Source organism: Diceros bicornis, chromosome 11 (assembly GCF_020826845.1).
Source record: "Diceros bicornis minor isolate mBicDic1 chromosome 11, mDicBic1.mat.cur, whole genome shotgun sequence".
Lineage (NCBI taxonomy): Eukaryota > Metazoa > Chordata > Mammalia > Perissodactyla > Rhinocerotidae > Diceros > Diceros bicornis.
In genome coordinates, this window is record NC_080750.1 from 73468831 (window position 1) to 73496002 (window position 27172).

The window sequence follows — 27172 nt, forward strand, 5'->3', positions numbered from 1 at the left end:
CTCAGTTTTGTGTCTGTAGTCTCCAGTAGACTGAACCTCTTCACGGGCAGGAACTGTGTGCTCTTTGTTTCACGTCTGCTGCAGAGTCTAGCACAGCTGCGTGTTCAGTATTTCTGAATACTTACTGATTTGATTTGGCTGAAAGCTATTCCAATATAGGGTAAGGGGAAAGATCCAATTGGATCACAAGATATTGTTTTCTGCCTAATGCCTGTGATCCTTCAAGTACACATAACTTCTTTTGTCTCCACACTTTGGATAACCCCGTGGGGCCCAACAATGGTAAAGGTCAAATCTGAGTGTTACATATGGAAGATCTGGAAGTAGAGTCTAAGGACCAGTTTCCAGCCCAGTGCATTCGACTTGCTGGACAACCCCGATTCCAGTGGAGAGGCTGTTGGGCTTTGGGGCAGGAAATTGGAAATCAGGCTTCCATCCACTGAGTGGTGAATCGGTTTATGCCTCTCTGGTTTTTCAGTCTTCATGCCAATTAAAATGCAATCCTGATTAAGGGGTGGGAGACTAGAAAGACAACTCCAAAAACAGGGAGCAGTGATCATGCTTTATTGCTCTTGTCTGTAACACCGTGGGCACGTTTTCTGGTGTCAGGGAACAAAGGTGATTTGCTAACTGGAGCATTCTCGCTCTGCTCTTTGCCCAGTGTTTGCCTTTTCTGGTACCTATACCCTGCTCTTTGTGGCCCGAACCCTTCAAGGCATTGGATCTTCATTTTCATCTGTGGCAGGTAACGCTGACATCTCACTCACACATGCACATCACTTAGTCCCTGCAGACCCTGTAAGATTTATGTGAAGAGGGGGGCCGGCCCTGTGGCTTAGCAGTTGAGTGCACACACTCTGCTACTGGCGGCCCGGGTTTGGATCCCGGGTGCGCCCCGACGCACGGCTTCTCTGGCCATGCTGAGGCAGCGTCCCACATACAGCAACTAGAAGGATGTACAACTATGACATACAACTATCTACTGGGGCTTTGGGGAGAAAAAGGGAAAAAAAGGAGGAGGATTGGCAATAGATGTTAGCTCAGGGCCAGTCTTCCTCAGCAAAAAGAGGAGGATTGGCACGGATGTTAGCTCAGGGCTGATCTTCCTCACACAAAAAAAAGAAAGATTTATGTGAAGAAACTAAGGAAAATATCCCAGTAGGCAGAAATTGTGATTCAAAAACAAGATAAGTGTAGAGTTGCTGGCAGTGCCTCTAACTCCTTAAGCCTGACATAACTTCCTCTGACAACATCTGGATGCAGCTAACTCAGGCCAGAGCAAGCCTGAGGTAAAACCATGAAGTAGGCCGGGCTTTTATTTAATGCCCCTCTATGGTCTTCTCTCTGTCCCCTTCTTAACATTTTATAGGAGCAGTAATGTTAATACTGTCAGCAACACCATCACAGTTTGCAAAGTTTTATCGAATACAATATTGAACGTAACCCTATGAAGTAGACATTTTACACATGAGTGAATGGACACAAGAGTCCAGCCCTCGTTCTCTTCCAGGTACCCAGTGCTTTCATACTCCCCCTTCGGCACTCCCTTTGAATAGAACAGTGCTCTGTGTTCATAGGTTTTCCTTTCCTTGCCTACTCCATATCCATTCATTCAGGAAAATGTGCTAGGAAATGGTAAAATGATATGAAATGTGGTATCATTGGACGGTGGCATTCTGTGTCACCCTTCCCTGAACTTTTGGACTTCCGATAACATTCTGAGTAGAAGGAGTGAGCAATGTGGCAGTTTGGGGGATCAGTGGGGCAGTGTTTGTAAAATACTATGGGTTAAGTTTTATAAAACTCCTCAAACTGAAACTCTAGCTGAAATGGTCCCTGAAGATATAATAGTGCAGAGACCAAGGACTCTGTGAGAGGGGCAAACAGAGAGCTCCATATGCCAGCTCCATCTGTCACTCTCTTTTTAGGTCTTGGGATGCTGGCAAGTGTCTACACTGATGACTATGAGAGAGGACGTGCCATGGGAATTGCACTGGGGGGCCTGGCTTTGGGAGTGCTGGGTGAGTGGCACCTGGCCCCAGATCTCGGTTCCAGGGATAGGGTATTGCAGATTCTCCAAAGAAGCTCTGGGAGGCAGGTGTGTCATGGAAGACAGTGTTTGTCTTCCTTCTCTGTCCAATTATGTTTGAGTCCTGAAATCTTGCCCAAGAAAGGTGAAATCTCCCCTTGAGAAGCTGAATAGCCCATAATGGCTTGGGCATGGTCTAGAAACCTAGTCTATTCAAGGGAGTAAATCTCCCCCTGTTAGCAGCCACTGCCTCACGTCTGCTTCCACACATGGACAGTGCTTTCAACATGAGAGCATGCTCTTTGTCAGATTTCATACTAAATGTGTTATAGACATAATATCCTTTAATCCTCACCACTACACACTGAAGGAGGAATTACCCCATTACAGAGATGAGGATAAGAAAGATTGAATAGCCATCCAAGGTCACACAGTCAGAAAATGCCAGAGCCAGGATACAGATTCAGAGTTTCTGGCTTGAATCCCAAGCTCCAAAACATAAAGTTATACTTTTTTTGAGGTTTGTCCCTCATAGGGTTTGATTGGCTAGTCCAACAGCCACAGACTTTTACTGTGCACTTATTATAGGCCCAGCACAGTGCTGCACAGAGAGGGTATAGGTAAGAAGCCTCAGACATGGTTCCTGCCCTCTAGGAGCTTACAAGCTAACTGGGGAAAAACACCAAAAGTCTCTTCCCTGGCCCACACCCCACCCTCTACCACCATGGGGAGGAAGGGGGACAAAACTCCTGCTCTTTGTTAGTATTCAACTACCCAGACACCCAAGCTAAACTGTGGTGCATCCTGGTCTCCTTTATTACCTCTCACTCTCACAGGAATAAGCCCCTTATGTTCTCTACAGCCACTTCTTCCAGTCAGTCCCTCATCGTGTCTCAGTTGGAATACAGAACCAGCCTCCTGCCTGATCTCTTGTGCATGCATTCCCTCTTTCCTCCAAGGTGCTGCCCGAAGCAGCTTCCTATGCCCAGAGCCGGTGGTATTTCTCCCCTGCTAAAAAGCACTGATGTTTCTCTGTAGCCCACAAGGCCAGGTGGATTCTTTATCTAAATACATGAGGCCCTTGTCTATTTGGCCTCAACCTTCCCTACCTCTACTCTCCCTCACCCAACTATTCATATTCTAGTGACACTGACTTTCTCTTTCTTCTCCAACCACACTCTTTTTGATACGTCTGTGTTCTTCACACACGCTTCTTCCGCATCGGTTTTACCCACTTGACAAAGCCCTTGTTGCCAGCTGAACTCACTTTATCGTGCTTACATAGCACTTTGTAGATGGAACCTTTACTGTTTAACTTTACTTTTCACCATGTTCCAATTATTTGGGTACCCCTCCTCCCCTCCACCACACATTTCTTCTCCTAGAAAGTGAGCGCCTTGGAACCAGGTCTTCTTTATCTCTGAATCCCCAGAACCCAGACCGTGGAGCTCAGCCCCTAGTAGGCCTTCAGTAAATACTCATTGGGTAAATGTGGACCGGTCATGCTGGCTGAGAATTGGCCCTCACCTCTGGAATCTGTGCTGGCTTTGCCTTTCCAGTGGGAGCTCCCTTCGGAAGTGTGATCTATGTGTTTGTTGGGAAGTCTGTACCCTTCCTCATCTTGGCCTTTCTGGCACTGCTGGATGGAGGTAAGTTGCCATAGAAGGTCACCAGGTATTATGCTAAGTGAAATAAGTCAGAGGGAGAAGGTCAAATACCGTATGATCTCATTCATAAGTAGTAGATAAAAATAAGAACCAACAATCACACAGAGACAGAGATTGGATTGGTGGTTACCAGAGGGGGCAAAAGGGATGATTAGGCACATGTGTGTGGTGATGGACTGTAATTAGTATTTGGGTGGTGAACAAGAGAACATGATGTAATCTATGCAGAAATAGAAGTATAATGATGTACACCTGAAATTTATACAATGTTATAAACCAATGTTACCACAATAAAAAAAATTTAAAAAAAAAGAAGATCACCAGGCAGGTGATGGCCCAGGTCAGGTTGGGAACGCATTATGCTGTGGTGTCGGTCTTGACTTGTATGGATAGATCAAGGACTGCTCCATCTTAGGAAAGAAGGAAGAAGCTTCAGGAGTTAGATCTGCACATGAGAGGGTGATAGCAATGTGGCTCCTATTGGGGCCTCCAGCTAATCAGTGGACAAACTGAACTGTCTCTCTCTTTCTTTCTTAGCACTCCAGCTTTGTATCCTGCGGCCTTCCCAGGTCTCTCCCAAGGTAAGTAGACACCAAGCTCCATTGCCAAGAGGTATATAGAATGGCAAAAGGCAGTGACCCAGGTGTCCCCACATCATCCCTGTCAAACCATAAGAAGAAAGGTGAAGGGGATGGAGTCAGGGAAAGTGAAAGCTGTACTTGGATTCCCAGATAGGGTCACATTTAGGGTAGTGTGGGTGATGGTGAGGGAGTCCGGCTTCCTGTTGGACAAAGTTGGAGGAAGGACCTTACAAAAAATCAAAGAAACCTTATGGAATATATATATACATATAATAACTCAGAACCAGGAGATAATGACAGTGGGACCTGAGGATTCATAGTTATGACATCTCAGAGCTAGAGAAGATCTTAGAGGCCGTCCAGACAACCTCTCCTCCAAGAGCATCTTTACAGACTGTCATTTTGTCAAAGTTAAATATCACAGTTGGTATTTGTCTGACTCTAAGCCAAAGGTGGCTCTGGAAAATCCCTATCAAGCCATGAAGAAAGAAAGATAAGAAAGTGCAGAAAGCCTGGGAAAGTTTGATCTAAAGACCTTGATTTTGTAGCCAAGTCAGACAGAAGTGTGGATAACTTGGGAACTCACTACTTGAGATTGGCATCTGAAGTGGGGGGCAGTCTTGTGGGACTGAGCCTACACCTGTGGGGTCTGGGGTCTGCACTAACTCTAGGTAGTGGCAGAATTGAATTAAATTATAGGGACACCCAGTTGATGTCCACAGAGAATTGGAGAATTGCTTTGTGTGAAAAGCCCACACATTTGGTATCAGAAGTGTTGTGAGTAGAGAAACGATTTTCCTTTAATACCTTTTTGAATAATTTAGACTTTTAATGGTAATGTTCTATATATTCAAAAAATTAAATTATTGTTTTTCTGGATGTATGCTACACCATTGTGTCTGCACCATATTTTACTCAGTCTCCAATGTTGGGGCATTTAGGTAGTTTCCAGTATTTTGCAGTTACAAATAGTGCTGCAATTAATAACCTGTGTATATGCATTTTCGTAATGTTGGAGGTAATCTTCAGAGTAATTTCTAGATTCCTAGAAGCAATTTCTAAATTCCTAGAAGTGGAATTGTTGGGTCAAAGGGTTTATTGGACTTCTTTATACATATTTTATGATTAGATCTGTCTCTTTACTTTGAATTATGTAGGGGGGCAGAGCATGATCTTTTTAGTTTTAGTATCTCTGAATATTTTAATCCACCCCTGTGTGTAGGCAGAGAGGGTTATCATATCGAAACCATTAAATGTATTACAAAATAGAAGGTAGTAAGCACCATAAGTTAGGACACAGTGCTCAGGAAGTTTGAAAGGAGAAGTTCCAGCTACTGAGTCAGGGAGGGCTGCAGAAAAGAAAGAGCCATTCAAGCTCTGACTTTGGGTAGGAATGGGTAGGGTTTGGAGCTGTGGAGAGGAAAAGGAAGAGAGTTTAGGCAAAGGTAACAATGATGGCTGTGGGACTGCTGGGCTGCATGGAAGGAAGGTGGAAGGGACTGACTTTGACTGGAATGAAGATTTTCTGAAGAGAGGGGAAAATTAGAATTGGACATTTAGGCTGATCTTTTAATCAAGATGTTCAAGCTCCTTCTGCTACACCAGCCCAATATGGCTCAAAATGATCAAAATGAAGAATTCAGAAAGCTTGAGGAGCTTTCTGAGTTATCACTCCTATGCTCACCTTGGGGATTCTGCACTCTGCCTGGGGTTCTCCCAGGGCGAGCATTAGTACCAGTGACATCTAGTGGAGAGGCCCAAGACCAGGAGTCCAGACGCCTGTTGTCCAATGCTGGCCTTTCTCACAGTCCACTCAGATCTGGTTGATGGTCATTTAAAAGCAGGAATCACGTCTGGAATATGTTGTCCCACTCTTTGTGACTACCACAGTTCTTGCCTTGCACACAGGAGGTACGATGCAACCAGCTCACTCTGTGACATTGAGCAAGTCATTTTCTCTCTTTCAACTTGGGTATCTGGTCTCTATAGTAAAGGAGCTGACGTAGATGGTCTCTAGGGTCCTGTCTGCACATTCTCAGATTCTGTGAAAGTAAGACAGATGTATCCACAGTATGAATGCAAGGTTTTTATTGTCCATGTTCTCAGAGTGCCAGGGGGACTCCGCTCCTTACGCTTCTCAAAGACCATTATATCCTTGTGGCTGCAGGTAAGCTGGCAATGCCTCCCTTTGGGTTGGGAGAGTCTTGGCTTCAGAGCAGCCACAGTGGCTCACAGAACTGTCTCCACAGGATCCCTCTGCTTTGCCAATATGGGAGTGGCCATGCTGGAGCCCACACTGCCCATCTGGATGATGCAGACCATGTGCTCCCCTGAGTGGCAGCTAGGTAAGTGACCTGGGTCTCCAATTCAGGGTTGAGCAGAGGTGTGTGCCGTGGGCCCTTGCTCAGGTAATCGAGAAGCATCGTCAGGTCCAGGTCTTCAGGGTCACAGAGGGACATTGTGCTTCCTTCGTAGAATTATCTGCCTTGTTGACACCTGTGAATCAAGCCTGATTGGATGGGTAGTCCCTCCAAGAAGCAGGGCAGGGTGGGAGGGGTTGACAGGGTCTATGGAATGACAACATACCTACCTGTGTGATAGAATGATTAATGATTTCTAGTCAAAGGACTTAGGTTTTCATTTCAGCTCCGTTGAATGGCTATGCATACTTGTGCAAATCATGTGAGCTTTCTGAGCATCACTTTTCTCATCCCTAAAATTGGCATCAGAATAATATCTAGTTGAAAGGGTATTGTGGAATGTGAGGAATAAATGATATGCTATGTGGAAATGCTTTGCATCTGTAGAATATTAACATTCACCACCATTAGCATCCACACTTTTTTCTCTTCAGCTCCCCTACCCACAGATTCCTCTTTTGATACCATTTCACCTCTAAAAAGGAGCTTATGGAGTATGTTCGGTAGCCCTCACCGAGGGAAGGTGCTGGGCTCTGTACCCGTGGAAGCCTCCAGGCCCAGGAGAGAGGCCTCCAGCCTCCTCGGCTCCATGTCCTGGTGTCTCATTTGAGCTCAGAGAAGAGGCCTGGGCCTTTTCCAGGAAGCCTGAGGGAAGGGGACAGAGAAGGCTACGTGCGAATCTCTCAGTCACTGCAGGGAGGGCAGGGCTTATGGGGCCAGAGGGGAAGCTGATAAGGACCTGATACAGCTCAGCATACAATGAAAAGCTCTAAATTTAATTTTATAAGGGACAATTCTAAGCAAGGCTCCAGCTGCACTCCTAGACCCAAATTGAATTTTTCTGGGCTGCCCCTGCCTCTGACCATGACAATTAATCCAGTGAGTTGGTTCAGTTGGTGCAGATAAGCATCCTCTGCCCCAGGGCTCCGGCTACTCAGTCTCCAGTGCGGGTCCACTACCACAGCTCAGAAGGGCCCTCCTTAGGGCCGTTCTTTACCCACAGAAGAGAAGATTAAAAGCAAACCAGCCGTCAGCCAATAATCGGTGCATTGTTGACTTGGGGTTTCATTGTAATTATCAGGACAGTGTCTGTTAGGCAGCACTGTCTCCTCTAGTTACCTAGAGGCCTAGGATGGTGAGACCCAAGGAAACTTGCTGGGCTGATGCCACGTAGTTGCTCCTGCAGGGGAGGCCGCAGTGGAAATCCCTCAGGAGAGTGAGTCAGAGCCCTGAGAAGGCCTTGTCTCCCACTGTCCTCTACACCTCTTCTCAGTGCTATCTGCATCTCTAACGTCTTAAATTCAAGAGTTCTCAAAGCACCTGGAGAGTTTGCTAAAACTCAGGCTGCTGGACCCCACCCAACAATTTAGTAGAAACAAGTTTGCATTCCTAGTAAGTTTCAGTGATACAGCTATGGCGTCAGTGACCACACTTTGAAAAACATTGCTCTAAGTGCAGAACACCTCTCAAGGTCGTTGGGAGGAGGCAAGGAGACAATGCTCTGAGACTGACTTGTAGTCTGTGACTGAGCACTCTCTCAGTGGCCCAGTGGGGACCCGCTGCTCTCCCTGGTTGGAGGAAAGAGCTTAGGCTATGGAAACAGGCCCACCTGGGTTTGCATCCTGACCTGGCCACTTGCTGGCTGTGACCTTAGAGAAATTATTTATTCCTTCAAACTCCACTTTTTTCATTTGTGAAAATGAGTTGCTATTCAGGGTCATTTTCAGGATTCAGTAGATCTATGTATTCTAAAGGGATTAGCACAGTGTGTGGAATACAGGATATACTCAGTAAATAAAAATTATTACTATTTTCCTAATTGTTTTTGTTGAAATCATTTTGACAGTCACAGCTATGTGTAATCCCCCACCCTTGAAGATATATGAAAAATATATGTCTGTAGACATAATCTGAAACACCTGTTTTGCACAAAATCCCACTGAAATGCAAGCTATACTCAGGTTCTAAAGAACAAGCCGCATTGACTGAGGAAAATCTCATTCAGGAAATTCCACATCATTTAAAAAGATGTCAAGGAGATGTATTAGGTGGCTAGTGGGCTTCCTAGGGGTGCCCATTTCCATTGCTCAAGTAAATCATTGAGTAGCTATACTTCTAAATTTTTTTAAAGCAATTAAACATAAATGAATGAGTATTCATTCAGTTTGAAACAGATCGCCACCCGGTACAGATAGACTAGACAAATACAGTAAGGTATGCTTCACTTCCAGCCCACAGAAGAGAATATTAAAAGCAAACAACCTGTCAGCCAGTAACTGGTGCATTGTTGACCTTGAGTTTAATTGCAATCATTATGACAGTGTCTATTAGGCAGTACTGTTTCCTCTAGTTACTGAAAGGCATAGGATGGTGAGACCCAAAGAAACTCACACTGCTGATTCCATGCAGTCCTCCGTGCCAGAGGCATCTGTGCTGCCACACCGGTGGTGTGGGTAGTGGAAACCCCTGGAGTTGGAGGGAGAAGGCCTGGGTTCAAGTCCTGGTCCTGTCACTCACTAGTTATGATGTTAATACTTACGGCTGATGCTCAGAGGGCACTTATTCTGTGCCAGGCGCTGTGCAAAATGCTTGATATGCATTTTCTCATTTAAGCCTAACAACCAGCCTATCTGGTAGGAATTATTATTCCCATATTTCAGAGATTTCTTAATCTGATCCAATTTCCCATTGCCCTCCCAAATCCTGGGCCTTGTGGGATTCCCTGTCATTGGCAAGTGTCCCTATGCCCTCAGCCTCTTCTCTGAACACTTCCTTCATCTTCTTGCCCCAAGACCTGAATGTTTCCTAGAACACTGTTTTCCTGCAGCCGTCTTGATGGAAGCCCATGTCCCTCCAGACTTTGCTGCTTTTGAATCATTTCCTCTTCATTCTCCTTCAAAGACCGCAAATCTTTTTAAGACCAGGTCATTAGATTATAGCACTCCATCTCTCTTCATTGCAATTATCTACCGACCCCTTAGTTACCCATCCTCATTCATTAAAGCTGTCAACTCCTGGCTCATATTCTTCTCATGTCTACTCCTGTCACCATTACTTCAGTATCCAGGTGGATAACCCTACCAACGTCTTGGCCTATTCCTTAATCTACTCTCCTGCAATGATGTTTTCTCCTCTCCATGTTAACCAATCAAACCTTCACATAATCTTGACCTTGACGCCACCATTAATTTTATCACCTCTGAAATCTCAATTCCAAGCAGTCCACTTATCACCTTACATATTCCCTGCTCAGGTTTTCTAATAGCCCCACTTAACGAATTTTGGCCACGATAAGATCACCAACCCATTGGCCTCAGTTCTTGTCCTATTTCCGTCATGACTCATGTCCTCACTTCTTTCTTTACTCGGCTTAGATTCCACTATGATGGATCCAAGTCCGTCATTAATGTCACTCCTTTGGAAGCATTGGTAACTCCTTTGCCCACTCTCCCTCTGGGGTTGTCACCTGGCAAAGCCTTAAGTCTGGTTAAGCCCATCTGGTTCCCAGCTTCTTGCCTGCATCTGAGCAGTGGAATGGGATTGTAGAAAAACACACAACCAGGCTGTTGGTCTCACCTTATATTTTTGGCCACAAACCTAAAGTATGTTTTCACACTGTCCAACAATCCTTATATAAGTCCCTATTATGTTCTCCCTCTCACTTTCCAAAATAACCGTTTTACACTTCTCCATTCAAACCACCTACACCCTCATCTCTTCAGCTTCATCATTCTCAACTCCTAGTCATTAAGAAAATAGAAGCAATGAGAAGGGAGCTCGCATGTTCCCATCACTAAATATACTTACTTCCCTGCACCTGTACCCACATTCACTGCCTTCTTTTTATGGGAGAAGTGGTCCAGCTCCCATCAAAGGCCAAACTCCTTTTTTATTTTGCCTTCTTGATTCTGTCCCCTCTCACCTACTTCATTGGCTACTCCTTTTCACCTTTGCTATCTCTTCTTTCTTCGATAACTTTTAGAGGTAGGAGTCCTTGAAGGTTCAGACCTTGGATTTCTATTCTTGTCTTCCTGATCTTTCGTAAGTAATTCCAGCTGTTCCCATGGCTTTAAGAACCATGGATGAACCAATGAGTCGAGCATTAATATCTGCGTTTAGGATCTTTCCTCAGAACGCAGACTTGAGGGCTCAACTACCTGACATTTCCAGTTGGGGATCTAATAGCCATTTCAAATCTTTCTTGATCCCCCCAAGCTCTTCCTTCATCTCCAGCCACCCAGTTGATTAAGACAAAAACCTGGGAGTGATCCTTGATTTCTCTCTTTCCCTCACTCTTACTATACCCACACCCAATCCAACAGAAAACTCCACTGACTCTACCTGCAAAATATCTCCTATGTTATTCACTTCTCTCCATGACTTTTAAACTGAGGCACTATCATTTTTCTCCTGGGTTCTGCAAATAATCTTCTGGCTTCCACTCTTGCCTGTGAATCCACTCTTCTAACCACACCCAGGGGACTTTAAAAAATATAAATTAGAATATGTCATTCCCCTCCAAAGCTTTTGATTATATTTGGAATAAATTCCAAATTCCAACTTTCAATTATACATTTCTGTCACTCTCCACTTTGCTCATTGTGCTTCAGACACATAGACCTCCTTTCTCTTCTATTCCTAGAACAGACCAAGTGGTTTCTTCTTTAAGGTCTTTGTATTTGCATTAGGTGGTTTTTTTCCCTCTGTTGGAAGGTTCTCTTTTGGTTATTCAGGTCTTAGCTTAAATGTCACCTCCTCAAAGAAGACTTCCCTGACCCCCAAATATAGGTTAGCCTTCATTCCTGGTCATTCTGCCATATCATGACATTAAATTTTCTTCATAGAAGTTATGACTTTTCAAAATTATCTCTTTCATTTATTTGTTTACTATTTATTGTCTGTCTCCCTGCTCTGGAATGTAAGCTTCCTGAGAGCTAGGATTTTTGTCTGTCTTATTCACCCCCCTGTTCCTAACCCCTAGAATACCTGGCACATAGTAAAAAGCTCATTAAAAGTACTGAATTAATGAATGGAGAAATGAGACTCAGAGAGGGTAAATAAGTTGCCCGTGGCCACAGAGCTAACAAGTGCTCAAGCCTTGGTTTGAATTCAGACTATGTGGCTTGACAGCCCATGCTCCAGAGCACTTGCCTCTGCTGCCACAGAAAGCAATGTGACTAGGGCTTCAGTTTACAAAGTACTTTTACATATGTTATCTAATTTGCTCCGGAGTGTAAGGTGTTATGATATAATCATAGCTTTGTTCTTCCCAGATGTGGAGACCAAAGCTCAGAAAGGTTTGGTAACTTATCCAAGGTCACTACCAGAGCAATAGAAGGGCAGGTAAATAGCAAGGCAGGAATTTTACTTCCCAGGAAGTATGTATGTCTTTCTCTAAAGCTTGTGTTCTTATGCTGATGATCAAGGGTATTTTACACATGAGAATGGCTCATTAGGCCATCCATCAGGAAGTCTTACTGGGGAGCTGGAAGCACATTGAATGTGTTGAAGCTAAACGAAGCCCTGCTCCTAAGGAAAGCAGAGCTGTGGGCCTGATATCATCTGCTCTGGTTTCATACAACGATCTCCAACCCATAAAACAAAGTGGTTTGCAATCCTTGAAGGTTAACAGGGGTCTTCACCATCTTACAGGAAACAAGGTGTTTTAGAGTAAACTGGGCATGTCCTAAGGTGAAGACCTGTTTCTTTCTACAGGTCTGGCCTTCTTGCCTGCCAGTGTGTCCTACCTCATTGGCACCAACCTCTTTGGTGTGTTGGCCAACAAGATGGGTCGGTATGTAGCCTGGGGATCTGGGAAGAGCAATAGGAATATAAGATGGGGAGCCTTTTGAGACTGTCCCTGCACCTGGGATGATGAACAGCTTCTCTGAGATCAACAGTTTAGGATAAATACACATGGGTAAAACATGCCCACTGGGAGGATTGGGATGGGTAGGTGTGAGGGCAGTATGGAGACAGGATGGTCCTGAGCTGGTTGCTATAGACGAGACAGCGAATGAGGGACAACCTTTACTTTCCTGATGTTTGTTGTCCAGTTAAAGAAAAAAATAACCCCACAGAGAAGAGGTATAAAAAAAAAATAGTGCTTTGGGGCAGTGGTTGTCAAACTGTGTTCCATGGAGCCCTAGAGAGTTCTACAGAGGTACTTCAGAGGCTGCCAAGTGGAAATGGTTGGGAGCTAAGAGGTACGAGTCTGAATTCTATTCTTCCACTACAGTGAGAACAGCTTTAATTTTATCTTTGGAGTTCAGCATAAAGATTTTTAAAATAAGTTTTAAAACCACCACTATAGAAAACCAGAGAAAGAAAGAGGTTTGGTATTTTTGGTGGTTTCTGAGATGGACCTTGAAGACCAAATAAAATATGAATAGGTGAGAGGTAGTCTGAATTGGGAAACAGCATGAATTAAGTTTGAGGGTTACTCTTGAGGAGCGAGTGCCATCCGAGGCAGCTGATTCCCCTTCTAAGGGAACAAAGAATAGGTCCCATTGCACCTCCTCTGCTTCTACTATGGGAAGAGATATGGAGCCAGGGAAGAGATGAGAGGCAAGGAAAGGACAGGGAAAGGCCTCACCTGGGTACAAACTGGTCAGGTAGAGATGCTTTCATCTTCTCACGTCCTAGTCCTAAGGGGTTCCTGGAATTAGGGGCGGTAGGACTGGCCATTGTGATGGTGATGGGGTGGCAGGCAGAAGGAATCTCTCCCCTTAGCACTGTTTGATGATGGCTATTTTCTTCCAGGTGGCTCTGCTCCCTGATTGGCATGGTAGTAGTAGGTACCAGCTTGCTTTGTGTAAGTATAATGAGGTCCAGTTGAGAGAGAGAAAGATCCAGACATTTAAAGACCACTTTCCTTTAAAATGAGCAGAGGGTGGACTTGGCAAGGGCTGTCAGAAAGACTGTTTCTGTGTAGGTAGAAATTTAGAATGGGGAGAGATGCGACCAGGCATCCAATTGAAAGGAGGTGGGGAAGGAGAGGGAGAGGACAATGGGGCAGCTGCAGCCAGAGGTCTGAGTCTCTGTGTATGGGGACATGAAACAATACATATTAATATATCTATTTCTGGAGTCAGCAAAATGATGCATTTTATGCCTTCAGTTACTCATACCACCCTGACAGGACCCCACTGGCCATCAGGGGAACCATCATCTGTGCCTCAGTCTCCAGCACCAGAATGTTTGGTAGAAGAAGAAAGAAAGAAGGGCTTTTCCACATTCAAGAACCCCCTTCAAGCTCTCTAAGCCTTCATTTTCTCCTCTCCACAATGCAGATCATAAGCATACTTGCTTCCGAGGCTTGAGAGAGATGAGAACAAGGCTGTAAAGCACTGAGGAAAGTGCTCCAGAGTAGGTGCTCAGGCACAGCTGGAGGTCCTGACCAGGGGCACAAGCTCTGGGTACAGTCCTAGCTTTGCCACTTGCTGCTTATGTGACTTTGAGCTACTTTTGTTCCTCATCTCTCTATGCTCGGAATCTCATCTGTGTAGACAGGATTCGGATAGCATCTCACAGGGTTGTCAAGATAATCCACATAAACCACAGCAGTGTCTGGCACACAGTGAGCTCACAGTGAAACTTAACCAATACTACTGATAAAATGTAAATGCCCCTTGAGGAATCATCCCTAAAATTGTTATCAGCCACTAACATCTAAGTGGTTTGTTAAACCTCTGAGGAGTGCATGTGCTGAGGTAGCAGCTTTGGGTGGCACATGCCCAGGGAGGGAGGTAAGGAACCAGTAAAAGAGGAACAGAAGGCCTTCAGTGGGGGGTTGGGAGGGCAAGAGAATGATTCTGCAAGCTTGCTGATGAGGCGCCCGATCATGTCAGCCACCCCTCTAGCTTGTGGGTAATAGGTTATTGGTGTTTTCTGTCTGTCTTCTAGCTCCAGTGGCTACCGAGTTAGGGTTTAACTAAAACCTTGGATGATGTTGCTAATGGAAAAGAGAGGAAACCCTGTTCGGGGCCGGCCCTGTGGCTTAGCGGTTAAGTGCGCACACTCTGCTGCTGGCGGCCCGGGTTCGGATCCCGGGCGTGCACCAACACACTGCTTCTCCGGCCATGCTGAGGCCGCGTCCCACGTACAGCAACTGGAAGGATGTGCAGCTATGACATACGACTATCTACTGGGGCTTTGGGGGAAAAATAAATAAATAAAATTATTTAAAAAAAAAAAAAGAAACCCTGTTCAGTGAAGAATGAAGACAGTGTGTGTCTGGGTGGAGGGGGTAGAGGAAGGGGAAGGAGAGTCCGTGTAACAGAAAAGGATCATCGTTATGGTCTAATGGAGTCAAATCTGAGGTTCAGACTTGATCTTCCACTTATTAGCTCTGTGACTTTGGACAGGGCATTTAACCAAATGGCACCAATCTAGTTTTCATTTCTTTAAAATAGAGGTAAGGAGGTGTGAGAATCCAGATAGATAATATATGTGGCACATAGCTCATGGTTAAGAAATGCATTTCATGTGGAAACCCTTTGCTTTTGTGTGGCCCCCACATGACTCTGCCGGATTCCTGATGAGCTCCTCCTCCTCCCCCTGCAGGTTCCTCTGGCTCATGACATTTTTGGCCTCATTGGCCCCAATGCAGGGCTTGGCTTTGCCATAGGTAAGAAGTGACCTTAAAGGAAACAAGAAGCCCCTGAACATTTGCTTTGGGTGAGATCAAAGGAGGTATATGGAAAGGCAGAAGCAGCAGGAGGGTGGCTGGTAGGGGTGTGGAGAGATGGGCTCACAATTCCCACCTGGAATGAGTGTTGGTGCTGAGTGGAAGGATAGCAGGCAAAATGAGTAGTCTAAGGGGAGGAGGGGGAGGGAAGATTCCACAGACAGGGAGGGGACTGTGGGTATTGCTGACAGATAGTGTCCTGTTTGCTCTGGCCATAGGCATGGTGGATTCCTCTATGATGCCCATCATGGGACACCTGGTGGACCTGCGCCACACCTCTGTGTATGGGAGTGTCTATGCCATCGCCGACGTGGCTTTTTGCATGGGCTTTGCTATAGGTATATTGGTGGAGGGAGAGGGGAGCACGCAGGACCTGGTGTCTCCGTCTCCCTTATCTACTGCTTTCCAGCTGGAAGTGGAACCAGGAGGCTGACCCTAGTGTTCTGGAGATATTTGATCCCGGCACATCCTCTGGGTCACCTGCTGCCCCTTGCACTGCATCTTCCATGTGATCAGGCTTAATAAACACTTGTGAATTTGATTTATTCCTCACAGGGCCATCTACCGGGGGTGCCATTGTGCGTGCCATCGGCTTCCCCTGGCTCATGGTCATCATTGGGGTCGTCAACATCATCTATGCTCCTCTCTGCTACTACCTGAGGAGCCCCCCAGCCAAGGACGAGAAGCTTGTAAGGGGCTCTGACTACCGATAAAAAAAGAATCTTCTGTTTCTTTCCTTGTCTCTCTCATTCCTTTTCATACTGTGCTCTTATTTCCTTTCTCTTTAACCGTCTCTCTGCTTTGCCATGTTTTCTGATCCCCTTTTCATCTTTATCTTTCCCTCGTGCCCTTTCTTAATTTCCCTTCTCTATGTAACCACTCTCCTTCTTACACGGGGAAGTTAGGAAGGGTCCTAAGTAAAGAAGGAAAATGGGAAGTTTGTAGAGAGTTGGGGACAGGGACTGTCAAAGCCATCCTGTAGTTGCTGTAGTTCCTAACAATGCGTGAATTACCACGTTATCTCCCCCAATGGGCCCAACTCCACGGGGCACGTTTATTCATTCATTCACTCATTTGCGTCTTCGTGTCCTCACCAGGTCATCTCTTAAAGTACGAAACCCCAGGGGAGAGAGCCACAACACATGATTGTAGTTAACAGGATGCTTTCCTCTTCCTGCAGCATGAGCACCCCGAGGGTCTGGGTGGGTTGCGGATGGATGGGGAAGCTGTTCAAAGGAACGAAAGAAGACAGACAGCTCTGACAGAGTATGGTGACAACTTCGGCTGTAGCCTGCACTACTGCGAATAGGAGTCAATTAAAAGCGTGTCAGATGTTTTTCTTGACCAGGGTTACTACACCTAGGTGCCTGGGAGGCCTGTGCACATACATGGAGCAGAAGGAGGGGCCTATGCTTGTTTCTTGAGTCTTTGCTGAGCAACACTGACTTGGATGAGCTAGTTGGGGAAGGGAATGGGGAGACTGGTAAAAGACGTGCAGTATTTCTCTTCCTTTCCCACTGCAGGCAATTCTGAGCCAGAACTGCCCCATGGAGACCCGGATGTATGCCACACAGAAGCCCACAAGAGAATTTCCTCTGGGGGAGGACAGCGATGAGGAGTCTGGCAGTGAGGAGTAGGAGCAGAAGCCTTGTCACATGTGGATCCAGGAGGCCCAGGCTTTGGTGATCACCTCTCTCCCCTGGAACCAGGTCACCATGGGCTGCTCACTAGGCTTCACTTCCCTCTCCCCTGGGATCCCCTTCCCTCACCTTGCCTGGGTGCCATTCCCCAGTTTTCTCCTCACTTGTGTAACCCATAGCTCTCTCTCTATGTTTTGATGCCTCAAGTGGCCCATCTTTTGTGGGAGGACAGAGCGATGCTCCCTCCTAGGCTTCTGTGAGGCTGATTAAACTTGAGCCCTGACAGGTTCTGCAAGAGGTGACTCATTTCGTGGAGGTGATGGTGAGCACAGTGTGCTCCTGAAACCAGTGGGGTGATGACAAACCTCACTTCCTGTTCTCTGATTGTCTTTGGCACAGTCCCAACAGACTGTCAGGGTTTTGTCCTCTGTTCCTAAACATGGCCCTCCTGGAATTTTCCCAGCTGAGTTGACAAAGCCTCCTCAGTGTTGCTGCCAAATTGACAATTTGGGAATTTTTTTGCCTGGTTTTTATAAGCTGAGTGGTTTTCTAGGGCTCAACCTATAGTCGCTGTGGTGAGTTGCCCCCAATGACTGGATGCCCCTGTTTCCTCGTGGCTGGATGGAGAGAAGGAGCCTGTCCCTCTTATGCTGAGTTACCGACACTCTCACTACTTCCGCTGTGGGTTTCTGCCTTCCCTAAATCTCTCAGACTCAGAGATAAAAGTAAGACAGAAAAAACAATCCATTAACTCCAAGACTTCATGGGAAGAAGTGAAAAGCAACTGCCCCCAAATCCCTTCCAACAGTGGATTTCCTGATATGAGGATTATAATGAGGCATTGTTCATACTAGCCAATGAATAAGTTATGACCTAATTCAGATGTGGTCAACTAGATGCTCTTTTACAGCAAAAGAGAGAGTGTGGGCAAATACACTAGGTACTATAAATATTTTGACATTTTGCTACCTTTTTGAAACAGTTGTTGAGTGATAGGGTTTCAAAGAGATGAGAGACATGGCACCCACCCTTAAGTAGCTTCCCATCTATTTGGGCAACAAGACATACACGTATAAAAATGATCAATTCTGCAGGTTAGTATACACTCTGTGCTTAAGTACAAAGAGGCAGGGATGCTCCTGGTCTGGGTAGGGAATAACAGCAGAGATGGAGGCAGAGGCAGGAATGGAGAGGCCCACAGGCGCAGGCTGCTGGGTGCCTGGATATCAGACAGGGGTGTTGGACTTGACTCTGGAGTACCTGGCTCTGATTACTGCACTTCTCTGCAGGAGTTTGGTGGGTTCAGTATAAGCCCCAAATCATCAGAACACATTCAGCCTGAACCTCAATGACTCCTTTTCACTTGGACAATGGATACCTGATTTATGGATATGTTTTTAGGGAGCTGACATTACCTGATTTGCAAAACCTGGTGCACTTGTATTGTCATTCAGTCAGGATGATATTCATCTCCAATGTTGAAAGAGCTCAAAGACAAAATTAGAAAATCATTTGTTAAAATATGTAAGCTGTAACTACGAGTGCAGTTTGAGTGAATGGGCACTGGGCCTCCTGTACAGAGGTGGGGGTGGGTTGGGATGGGTGTGGAGGTGTCAGGGGCACTGATAGGAGTGCACTACTGATTCTTACACCCACCAAAAAGGGAGGACAATTGATGATAAAGGATGGGCTTGTTACAGAAATTGTTTACACATTTAATATAGGAAGAATCTTTAAAAGGGGAACTCATCCCTGACTTGCCAGTTAACATTGTTAGAGCAATGTAAAACATATACTTAGGGAGAAACCAATGGATATAATTCATTCAGACTTTCAAAACATTGTTGATAAGAGTTAACACCAAACACTACAAAGTAAGTCAGGACACATTTTTTATTATAGATCAGAAATAGGTCATAAACATAGCCTATGAATAGAGGAGTGTATAAAAAAAGAATCCCATAAAAGTAGAAAATGGAATTAGTCTTTATTAGTGGCTTTACAAACGATATGAAGAAAAGAATGCGTGTTAAACTTCCCACATTCACAGGTGACACTAAGTTGTTTTAAAAATGAAAATACCAACCCAGCAAGAATGAGCCACAAGAAGTTTTTCTTATAAAAGTAGCGTAAAATGTCGGATGGCCTCCACTACGGAATGGCTGAAGATGCATTTTCCCCTCATGAAAGGGATGAGGTGCAGAGACTATAAAGATATTTATAGGATGATAGGCTCTGAACTACCAATTAGATGCAGCAAAGAAGACACTGGAACTAATGAGCTGTTGTGCTCAATAGGCCAGAAAAATATTGGGCATTCTCAGACAGAATGTTGGAAACGAACCAGAAGACATTTTATTTCCAAAGTACAAAACCTGGAGTGGAAGCCACAGCACCACAAATTAAGGTAGTAACCATGGAATCAGAGAAAATGCAGAGGGGGCATACGAGATGATGAATGGGTGGCAGGGAGAATGATGTGGAGAGACACAGGAAAATTCTTATAGGGAGGGACCCAAATCCAAGGGGATGTGACTAAAGTAGCTAAAACCTTCAAGAAAGGCCCAGTCTTGGTGGCCATGGAGTCTCAAGACACTTCCACAAAGGGCTCCAGAAGCTACCCAGAGCTAGGGAGAGAGCTAATACTAGGGAATATTATCTCCCACTGCGCTGTCTTACTCATGGAATTCATTATTCCAAGATATAGGCCAAACTGAAAAAAATAAATTTCTGAGAAAATTTGACTCTATTCCTGCAGGCAGCTCTGTAACGCTTGTGTAAATCTGTCCTCTGAGGTGGACGTGAAGAAAGGGCATCCTACAGTGTCCCTGGGTGTCCCTGGCTGGGATGAGGCGGAATGTCTGTTGTCTGTAATATCTGCTACCCTCCACCCTCAGGCCGCGCTTCACGGGCCGTGTACCAGGGTCTCTGTGGTACACGACTCGGTCCTGCTGAGTTCACGCCTATATCTTGTCTCTGGGAGAAAAGCTTGTCTCTGGGAGAAAAGCCTTCCCTGGAACAAGGTGGTTTTGGCACACAGCACTGTCCACTCTTGCTGTGAGGGCCTTAAGAGAGAATGGCTGTAGGTCATAAGTGACAGGTCATAGGTGATAGAAGGAGGACTGAATCAAGAGTAAACAGATCCAATCCTCAAGTTTTAGTCCAGCTCTGCCCCTGACCAGCTGGGTGGCCTGGGAGAGGTGATTGCACATCTCTGAGCTTTAGCATCACCATCTGTAGATCTGGCTTTCTGTGGCTGCATCCTGCCACTGGCTCATGTTTGGGGTAACTTTCAGTAAATGCTAGGGGCAGGGCCTGTGTGAGGAACCTGAGTCACAGTTGAGGAGTCAGTCCAGTGCTCCAGCATCACCTCCGAAATACAAACGTGACTTGAGGTTTAATTTCCTCTTTTCAGGAAATTATTGGAAATAAAGTGTGCTCCTTCCTCATCCTCTTCCTCCTCCTCCTTCTCCTCCCTTTCCTCCTCCTCCCCCTTTTCCTCTTTGTTCTTCTTCTGGAGAGTGAAGAGTACAGTGTTAGCAGAGGCAAGAGCCGTGGTCAAGGTCTGTTTGCATTTATCCTTCAACTTGAATCATCATATAGTCCCTTGAAGTCACAATGGAGAAGAGAGAGATTGTTGGGTCAAATCTTGCTTGTTTTGATTACCCAGACTCTTGGCCCAGGTCAGTGACTGACAACTATTCTTAAAGGGAGAATTGCAAGGTCCTGGGTGTGTTGAAGGACAGCCAGACAGGGTAGAGGTCACATCAGGTTGCTGAGCAAATCTTCACAGAAAAGCAAGAAGCTCTCTGTGTACAGGTGTAGTGCAATATGTTAGTGTGACAATGTGCAGGTGGCCTGATGCTCAAACTAGATCTACCATGGAATCATGGCATGTCCGGATCTGGGGAGAGGGCAGCAGTCTTACAGAGCAAAGCAGGTGGCAGAACTCCACTACCTAGAAGCAATGTGACAATGAAAACTTCCTTATTTGTAAAGTGGGAATAACAGTAATATCTTAGTAACAGAATTGTAATAAAGATTAAATGTGATAATAATGAATGAAATAAGAACACGCTTTATAAACTATAAAGTCTATTTAAGCACTAGTTTCTATTATCAGTTAGTCCAACTCTCTTATCTCACAGAATAGGAAACTGAGGTCCAGCAAGGGAAAGTAAGCTGCCTAAGATCACACAACTAGAATGGAGCGTGTTCTACATACAAATCCCTTACCAGCTATATGATTTGCAAATATTTTCTCCCATTCTGTGGGTTGTCTTTTCATTTTCTTGATGGTGTCCTTTGGAGCACAAATGGTGGTAATTTTGATGAAGTCCATGCATCTATTTTTTCTTTGTTGCTTGTGCTTTGGTGTCATAGCAAAGAAACCATTGCCTACTCCATGGTCATGAAGATTTATACCTATGTTTCCTTCTAATAGTTTTTAGATTTAGCTCTTACGTTTAGATCTTTGATCCATTTGAAGTTAATTTTTGTATATGGTGTGAGGTAGGGGTCCTACTTTATTCTTTTACATGTGCATATTCAGTTGTCCCAGCACCATTTGTTGAAAAGACTATTCTTTCCCCATTGAATTTTCTTGTATCCTTTTTGAAAGTTGATTGACTGTAAATGTGAGGCCTTACTTCTGAGCTCTCAATTCTGTTCCATTAATCTGTCAATCCTTATGCTAGTGTCTCATTGTCTTGATTAATGTAACTGTGTAGTAAGTTATGAAATCAGGTGGTTTAAAAAAACAAACAATTCCTCAAGTGAGTGAGAAAAGCGCAGCAGTCTTTTGTTTCATTCTTCCTCATCCCTCAATCTTATCCTCCACTTTCAAATTTTTAGCTGTTTTATTTTATTTTTTTACATCTAAGAAGACTACTTATTCAGCTCTTTCTTGATTTAATATCTTTTGACATAATCTACTGTCTTCCTTTAATGGTAGATGGAGATTTGATATTTTTACTGCCCCCTTCCCTGCCCGCTAACTTCACAATTTACTAAATTAATAATGACTTGCATTATTATGACCAAATTAGCATTGCTCACTGCTGAACCAAGGATGGTGTTCTGATTTCATTTCATTGTTCTACAACATTTTGTTTTTCCTGGAGGTGGTAACGCCTGCATTCTTTGCTTGGTTTTCCAGGTTGCTCTCATTCATTCTTCTCAAGTCTTCCAACAGATTTATAAAGCCTCTCAACTACTAATTTATGAGTACAGCAGGTGATCTTTCAGCTTGTTTTGTTTCCTGGAGGCATCCCTCCAGCCTTGAGTCACTGGACTTGCTCTCTAAGCCATCTGCGTGACCACTGTTCCAGGCTTCCCTGTGTTGCTTTCTTGAATTGGATCCTCAGTTCTTTCCTCTTTCTTGGTGTATTCCCATTTTTTGGCGGGATAATTCCAATAACTTCCTCAAATAGGAGCAAGGGAGGTAAATAATTTGACACATTGGATGTCTAAAAATGTCATACTTGATTGATAGTTGTCTAGATGCAGAATTCAGGGCAGAATATAATTTTTCTGCACATTTTGAATACATGTCCCTTTGTCTTCTGTTTTCAGCATTGCTGTTGAGAATTCCAGTGCCATATGATTCTTGATCCTTTGAATGGGATCTGCTGTTGCTTTTGGGTTTTAGACTCCTATACCAGGTCTTCTGAAATTTCACAGGAGCAAGTCTTTGTGGAGGTCTTTTTAAATTCATTGTGCTCACACCCAATGGACTCTTTCAATCCAGAAAATCATGTTCTTTGTTCTTTTTGGAATTTTATTGTGCTATCTCTTTGACAATTTCTTCTATGTCTCCCTTTTGCTTTCTTTCTGGAAATCCTGTTAGTCATCTGTGAGCTTCCTAGATTGATTGATTTTCTTTTTTTCCTCTTATTCAATCTTTTACACTTTTTTGGTTCTACTCTCTGAGAGATTTCCTCAATTCTACATTCAGCTGCTCTTTGTAGTATACATTTCTTTTCATTTTATCTATCCTAATTTAATTTATAAGAGCTTTCTTATTTTTTTTATAGCCTCCTAATTCCATTTCATGGTTGCAATAATTTTTATCTCTCTGAGTGTGGGTCAAGCTATTTTTTGCTCCTTGTATTTGTAGGTTTCCTTGGTTGTATGGTTTGCTTGTTTTGAGTTGTCTCTCACTGTGGACATTTGACTTTCCTCAAATGTCTTGCTATGTGTTGAAAAGCTCCTGGATGACTGGGGCTTGTAAACTCCTGGGGTGACTGGATGGCAGTCGGCTCTTTTATTGGACAACTCCCTGATATCGATGTGTGTTGGTCTTGTCTCTAAATTTCTCCAGTGAAAACTCTTCCTCCTGGCAGCCGGGGATGGGTGAAGTTAATATTCTTGGAGCAAAGTGGCCTCAGGGGGCTCAGGGTGGGGGAGTGGAACTCAACTCAGTCACCCTTGCTGTTTTAAGCATGGCACCTCTCCTCTGCCTTCCATTGTGAGGAATGTCCTCAGTTTTTTTGCCTCTTGGGTTCAATTTTTCCACAGGATAAAGTCTTCTCCCGGGATGGCAGGTAAGCTATTTGGCTGGCTTCAGGGTATAGTGGATGCGACCTAGGGATCCTTATATAGACTTTTTCTCCCATCAATCTGCCTTTTTTCAGCCCCTTATCTTGCACTACCTTTAATTCCTAATTATTTCTGGAGTTCTGTGACATAAGTTGACTTTATTTTTATTGGCGTCTCCTTTTCCTGAATTTGCTATTCAGATATCCCATTTTTGCTAATTTCCTCATCAATTTTTATCCAACATTTTCATCCCAACAATTTCCAAAACATTGTTGCTCTCTCTCATGTGCTATCATGCACTTTCCTCAGATCTTTTCTTTCATGTGGCAGCTATCAGAGCTTATATGAGTCTTTATTCAAATCTTTCCAGCTCATTTAAAGAAAGATGGGGAAAAAAATCACTCATAGTTTGAATTTGCTTCTAAAGACACTGAAAAGAGGCAGAGTTGAGATAAGTATGGAAAAGAGTTTGGTCGCTGTGCCTACGTGTGTTTTTCACAGTTCATATTCTCTAATTGGCATGACTATTCTTGTTAGCAATTAGCTGGGGCAAAGCCATGGCTGAACTTGCTTCTGGCATGCACAGTATGCTTGGCATGCAAGGCTGCGGCTGAATGACATGGGGGGATCACAACTCTGTGCTGACCCTGCATCCAGAGCACTTTCCAGAAATTGTGGTAGCAGCAAATTTTACACACCCAACTCCTCTCTGGCTGCCCCTTGGTCCCCCATGGCCTCCAGCCCTGTCACTCAGCCAATCACTTCATCTCACTCCTTTCACCTGGTTGAATCTCAGATTAGTCTACTTTTCCTCTATCTGGTCACATCAGCACCAGCAGAAATTCTTCGTAGTCTGCATGTGGATGTCTTGTCCCACAGTTTCCACGACTGCTGTGGGTCATTTAATGAGCACTTGGGGGTGGGGGGCAGAGTTAAAAATGCTTGGATCACTATCTTGACTCAAGTTCTAGGATTTCCCCCACCCCTACCGCAGTTTTCTTAATCATTTTTTCCTTTCCATTCTTTTTTTCTTCTCCTTCTTCTCCTCCTCTTCAGCTACTGCTTCCCCCCCTTCCTTTTTAGAAACTGTGTGTGTCATACTAGCAAAGTGCACGAATTCTAAGTGTATGCTGGATAAATTTATGTATGTGTGTAAATACCACTCAGACAAGAATAGAGGACACTCTCTCACCCAGAGGGCTGTCCCTCCTCCATGAATACCCACCCCTTACCCTAAGGTGACCACTATTTTGACTTTTATCCCCATCAGTCATTTTTGCCTGTTTTTGAACTTCATATACATTTCTCCATTTATTCAAGTTTCTCTTTTGTTGTCATGATTTTATAATTTTCTTCAACTAAATTTGTTAAAGGGAAATCTACGGCATATTGATCTCTTGAATATGTCGTCTCACTTCATCCTCCTGGGTTAAGCATTACTGTCCCCACTTTACAGATGAGGAAACTGAGGCGGAGAGAGTAAATCATCAGCGTGAGCTCACATAAGGAGCAGCAGAGCCCAGATTTAAACTCGGGTTGGTCTGCCTCCAAAGTCTGAGCTCTTTCCTCTATAAACTAGTATCTCAACACACGTCTTCTGCTCATGAACAGAACTGCAGGCAAGGCTCTTTTCTGCAGCAGTGAATTGTCACTAAAGTTTGAATGGGCTGTAGAAACTTTTCTGCATATTTTAAGAAATATGCTACATTACTTTCATGTGCTCCCACCTTGCTTCTCCTTCCTCCTGAAACACCTACCAAATTCCGTCTCAACTTCCGCAGAGAAAGCCTCAGATTTCTAGTGTTTATGACCTATGTGCACCACCAAAAGTACGAGTCAATTTCCCATTCTTTCCAGCAGAGGGCAGTAGAGTCCACACTAACTTGGTTAGGCTCTGAATTCGTAACCTGAAGCAATCTGCCTGCACCAAGCTCCAGAGACCCTATGCAGTGATGCAGTGAGCAGTTACTATTTACGAATTACTGTGGGCCTTACACACACGTACACATTTTAAGTAAAGTTTGTTTTCTGCATTCTGTTCTCCCTTCTCCCTCTCGCACTTGCGTACACCCTTGTCTTCATAACTTCAACCTGCCTGAGCCAAGGCCGGCAGCCTCTCACTACACCTGGCTTCTGACCTTCTCCAGCTCTGAAGTGAGTGGGCTGAGGATCTGTTTTCTTCCAAGGGCAACCCTAAAAGTTGTTTACTGGTGCGTGTTAATGACTTCCCTCAAAGTGCCTGCTGATGGCTGACTGCACTGCGATAAGCGTCGCTTAACACCTGGTTAGCACTGAGCAACTCTGTAAGAGAACTTTGTAAAACAAAATTTAAAAACTACAAAGAAAACAACTGACACATTGGGTGTGCAGGCACTTTGCAGACGCGGGAGCCTGTGGAGGCAGTGGTGGCCCGTGCGCAGCCTGGCTTGTGCAGGTGAGCTCCAAACTCCCGGCACAGAGACTGCGGGGAGGGGCAGCATGACCGCCGGCGGGATGATCTCCAAAACTGAGGAGCTTACGTCGGTGTCGAACTTGCCATTCATCTGGGCTCAGCGGCTAAAGCCTTTCCCTGCCCTGCTCAGACCTCTGGGAGGGTGACTGACCCTCCTCTACCTGTGGTCTTGCGGCCTTCACAGCTGTCACTTACCTGGATGGTCTTCTACACTACCTTGTGTTCATCTTTACTCTTCCGAGTGTATGAACAGCATCTCCCCAAGCTGGTGTGTGAGTTCCTCCAGGGTTCTTCTGTAACTTTCCACGTCCACGAGCTTGGAAAGTCTCTATGGACCGGAGCTGGTGTGGGAGTCACATTGCTAGCACTCACTAGCTGGCACTTCCCCAGTCTGGGTCTCCGTGTCCTCATCTATGAAGTATGGAGGCTGGTCCTTACCAATCTTAACATCCTAGAAGTCTGTGTGTCCTACTTCATATTTTTTAAGGTCTGTGTAGAGAAATGCTGAGTGACTGATACCAGCCAGTTACTTGGGTCGGCCTGTAGAATATTTTACTGACCTGTGACTGGAAAAACTGTTTAGTCCTGTTTTTTACTTTTGAATATTGACATTTTTCATGTCAATATCAGATCTGTTCTCAGCAGTCAAAAGGGGACACGGAGGTTTGGTCGGAGAAATCCCTAGGAGGTTTCACCATGTGGAATGAAAGCTTTGAGTTCACTACAGCACCAGGCTTTGGCCTCAGCCTCCCTCTTCAGAGACAACAGAAGTGTTTCAGATAGCGTCACTAAGAGGCTGCAGAAAAATGGAGATGACGGCTCCCCAGAGGCCATGAGAACCAGTCACCAGCAGGGCTTTCCTTGGTGTAAGACTGATTTGAAGAAAAATCTGCGTTCAAATAAGTACCTCATTGAGTAGCTTTGTTTATGAGACACGATTATGTCCTGTGAATCTAATATGGATCTTACACTTGATTACATTGCTCCACATCATTTTTGGTCCATTACAAAATTTAATTGTTCGTTGTTGGTCAGACTGGAAATGGTGTGCAATGCTACGGCCATAAAAGATCATTAAAAGATGTGAGGGTCAGATATTACTTGTTAAAGCCCTGGGCACACTTTGTGGGTATTAAAGACCTCAAAAATGCTTA

General features: G+C 44.7%; 1 protein-coding gene across 1 annotated transcript in view; it reads left to right on the top strand.

The window, feature by feature from the left end:
• Positions 1-17310, top strand: part of SLC18A1 (solute carrier family 18 member A1) — a 28415-nt gene extending 11105 nt beyond the window's left edge. Inside the window, exons 6-17 of the mRNA XM_058550595.1 lie at positions 662-745; positions 1929-2021; positions 3589-3678; positions 4234-4277; positions 6384-6444; positions 6527-6622; positions 12413-12491; positions 13460-13511; positions 15263-15326; positions 15605-15724; positions 15942-16075; positions 16910-17310. Coding sequence (XP_058406578.1) covers positions 662-745; positions 1929-2021; positions 3589-3678; positions 4234-4277; positions 6384-6444; positions 6527-6622; positions 12413-12491; positions 13460-13511; positions 15263-15326; positions 15605-15724; positions 15942-16075; positions 16910-17023 — 1031 coding nt within the window. The 3' untranslated portion in view covers positions 17024-17310. The remainder of the gene's footprint in view (positions 1-661; positions 746-1928; positions 2022-3588; positions 3679-4233; positions 4278-6383; positions 6445-6526; positions 6623-12412; positions 12492-13459; positions 13512-15262; positions 15327-15604; positions 15725-15941; positions 16076-16909) is intronic.
• The last annotated feature ends 9862 nt before the right edge of the window (positions 17311-27172 follow it).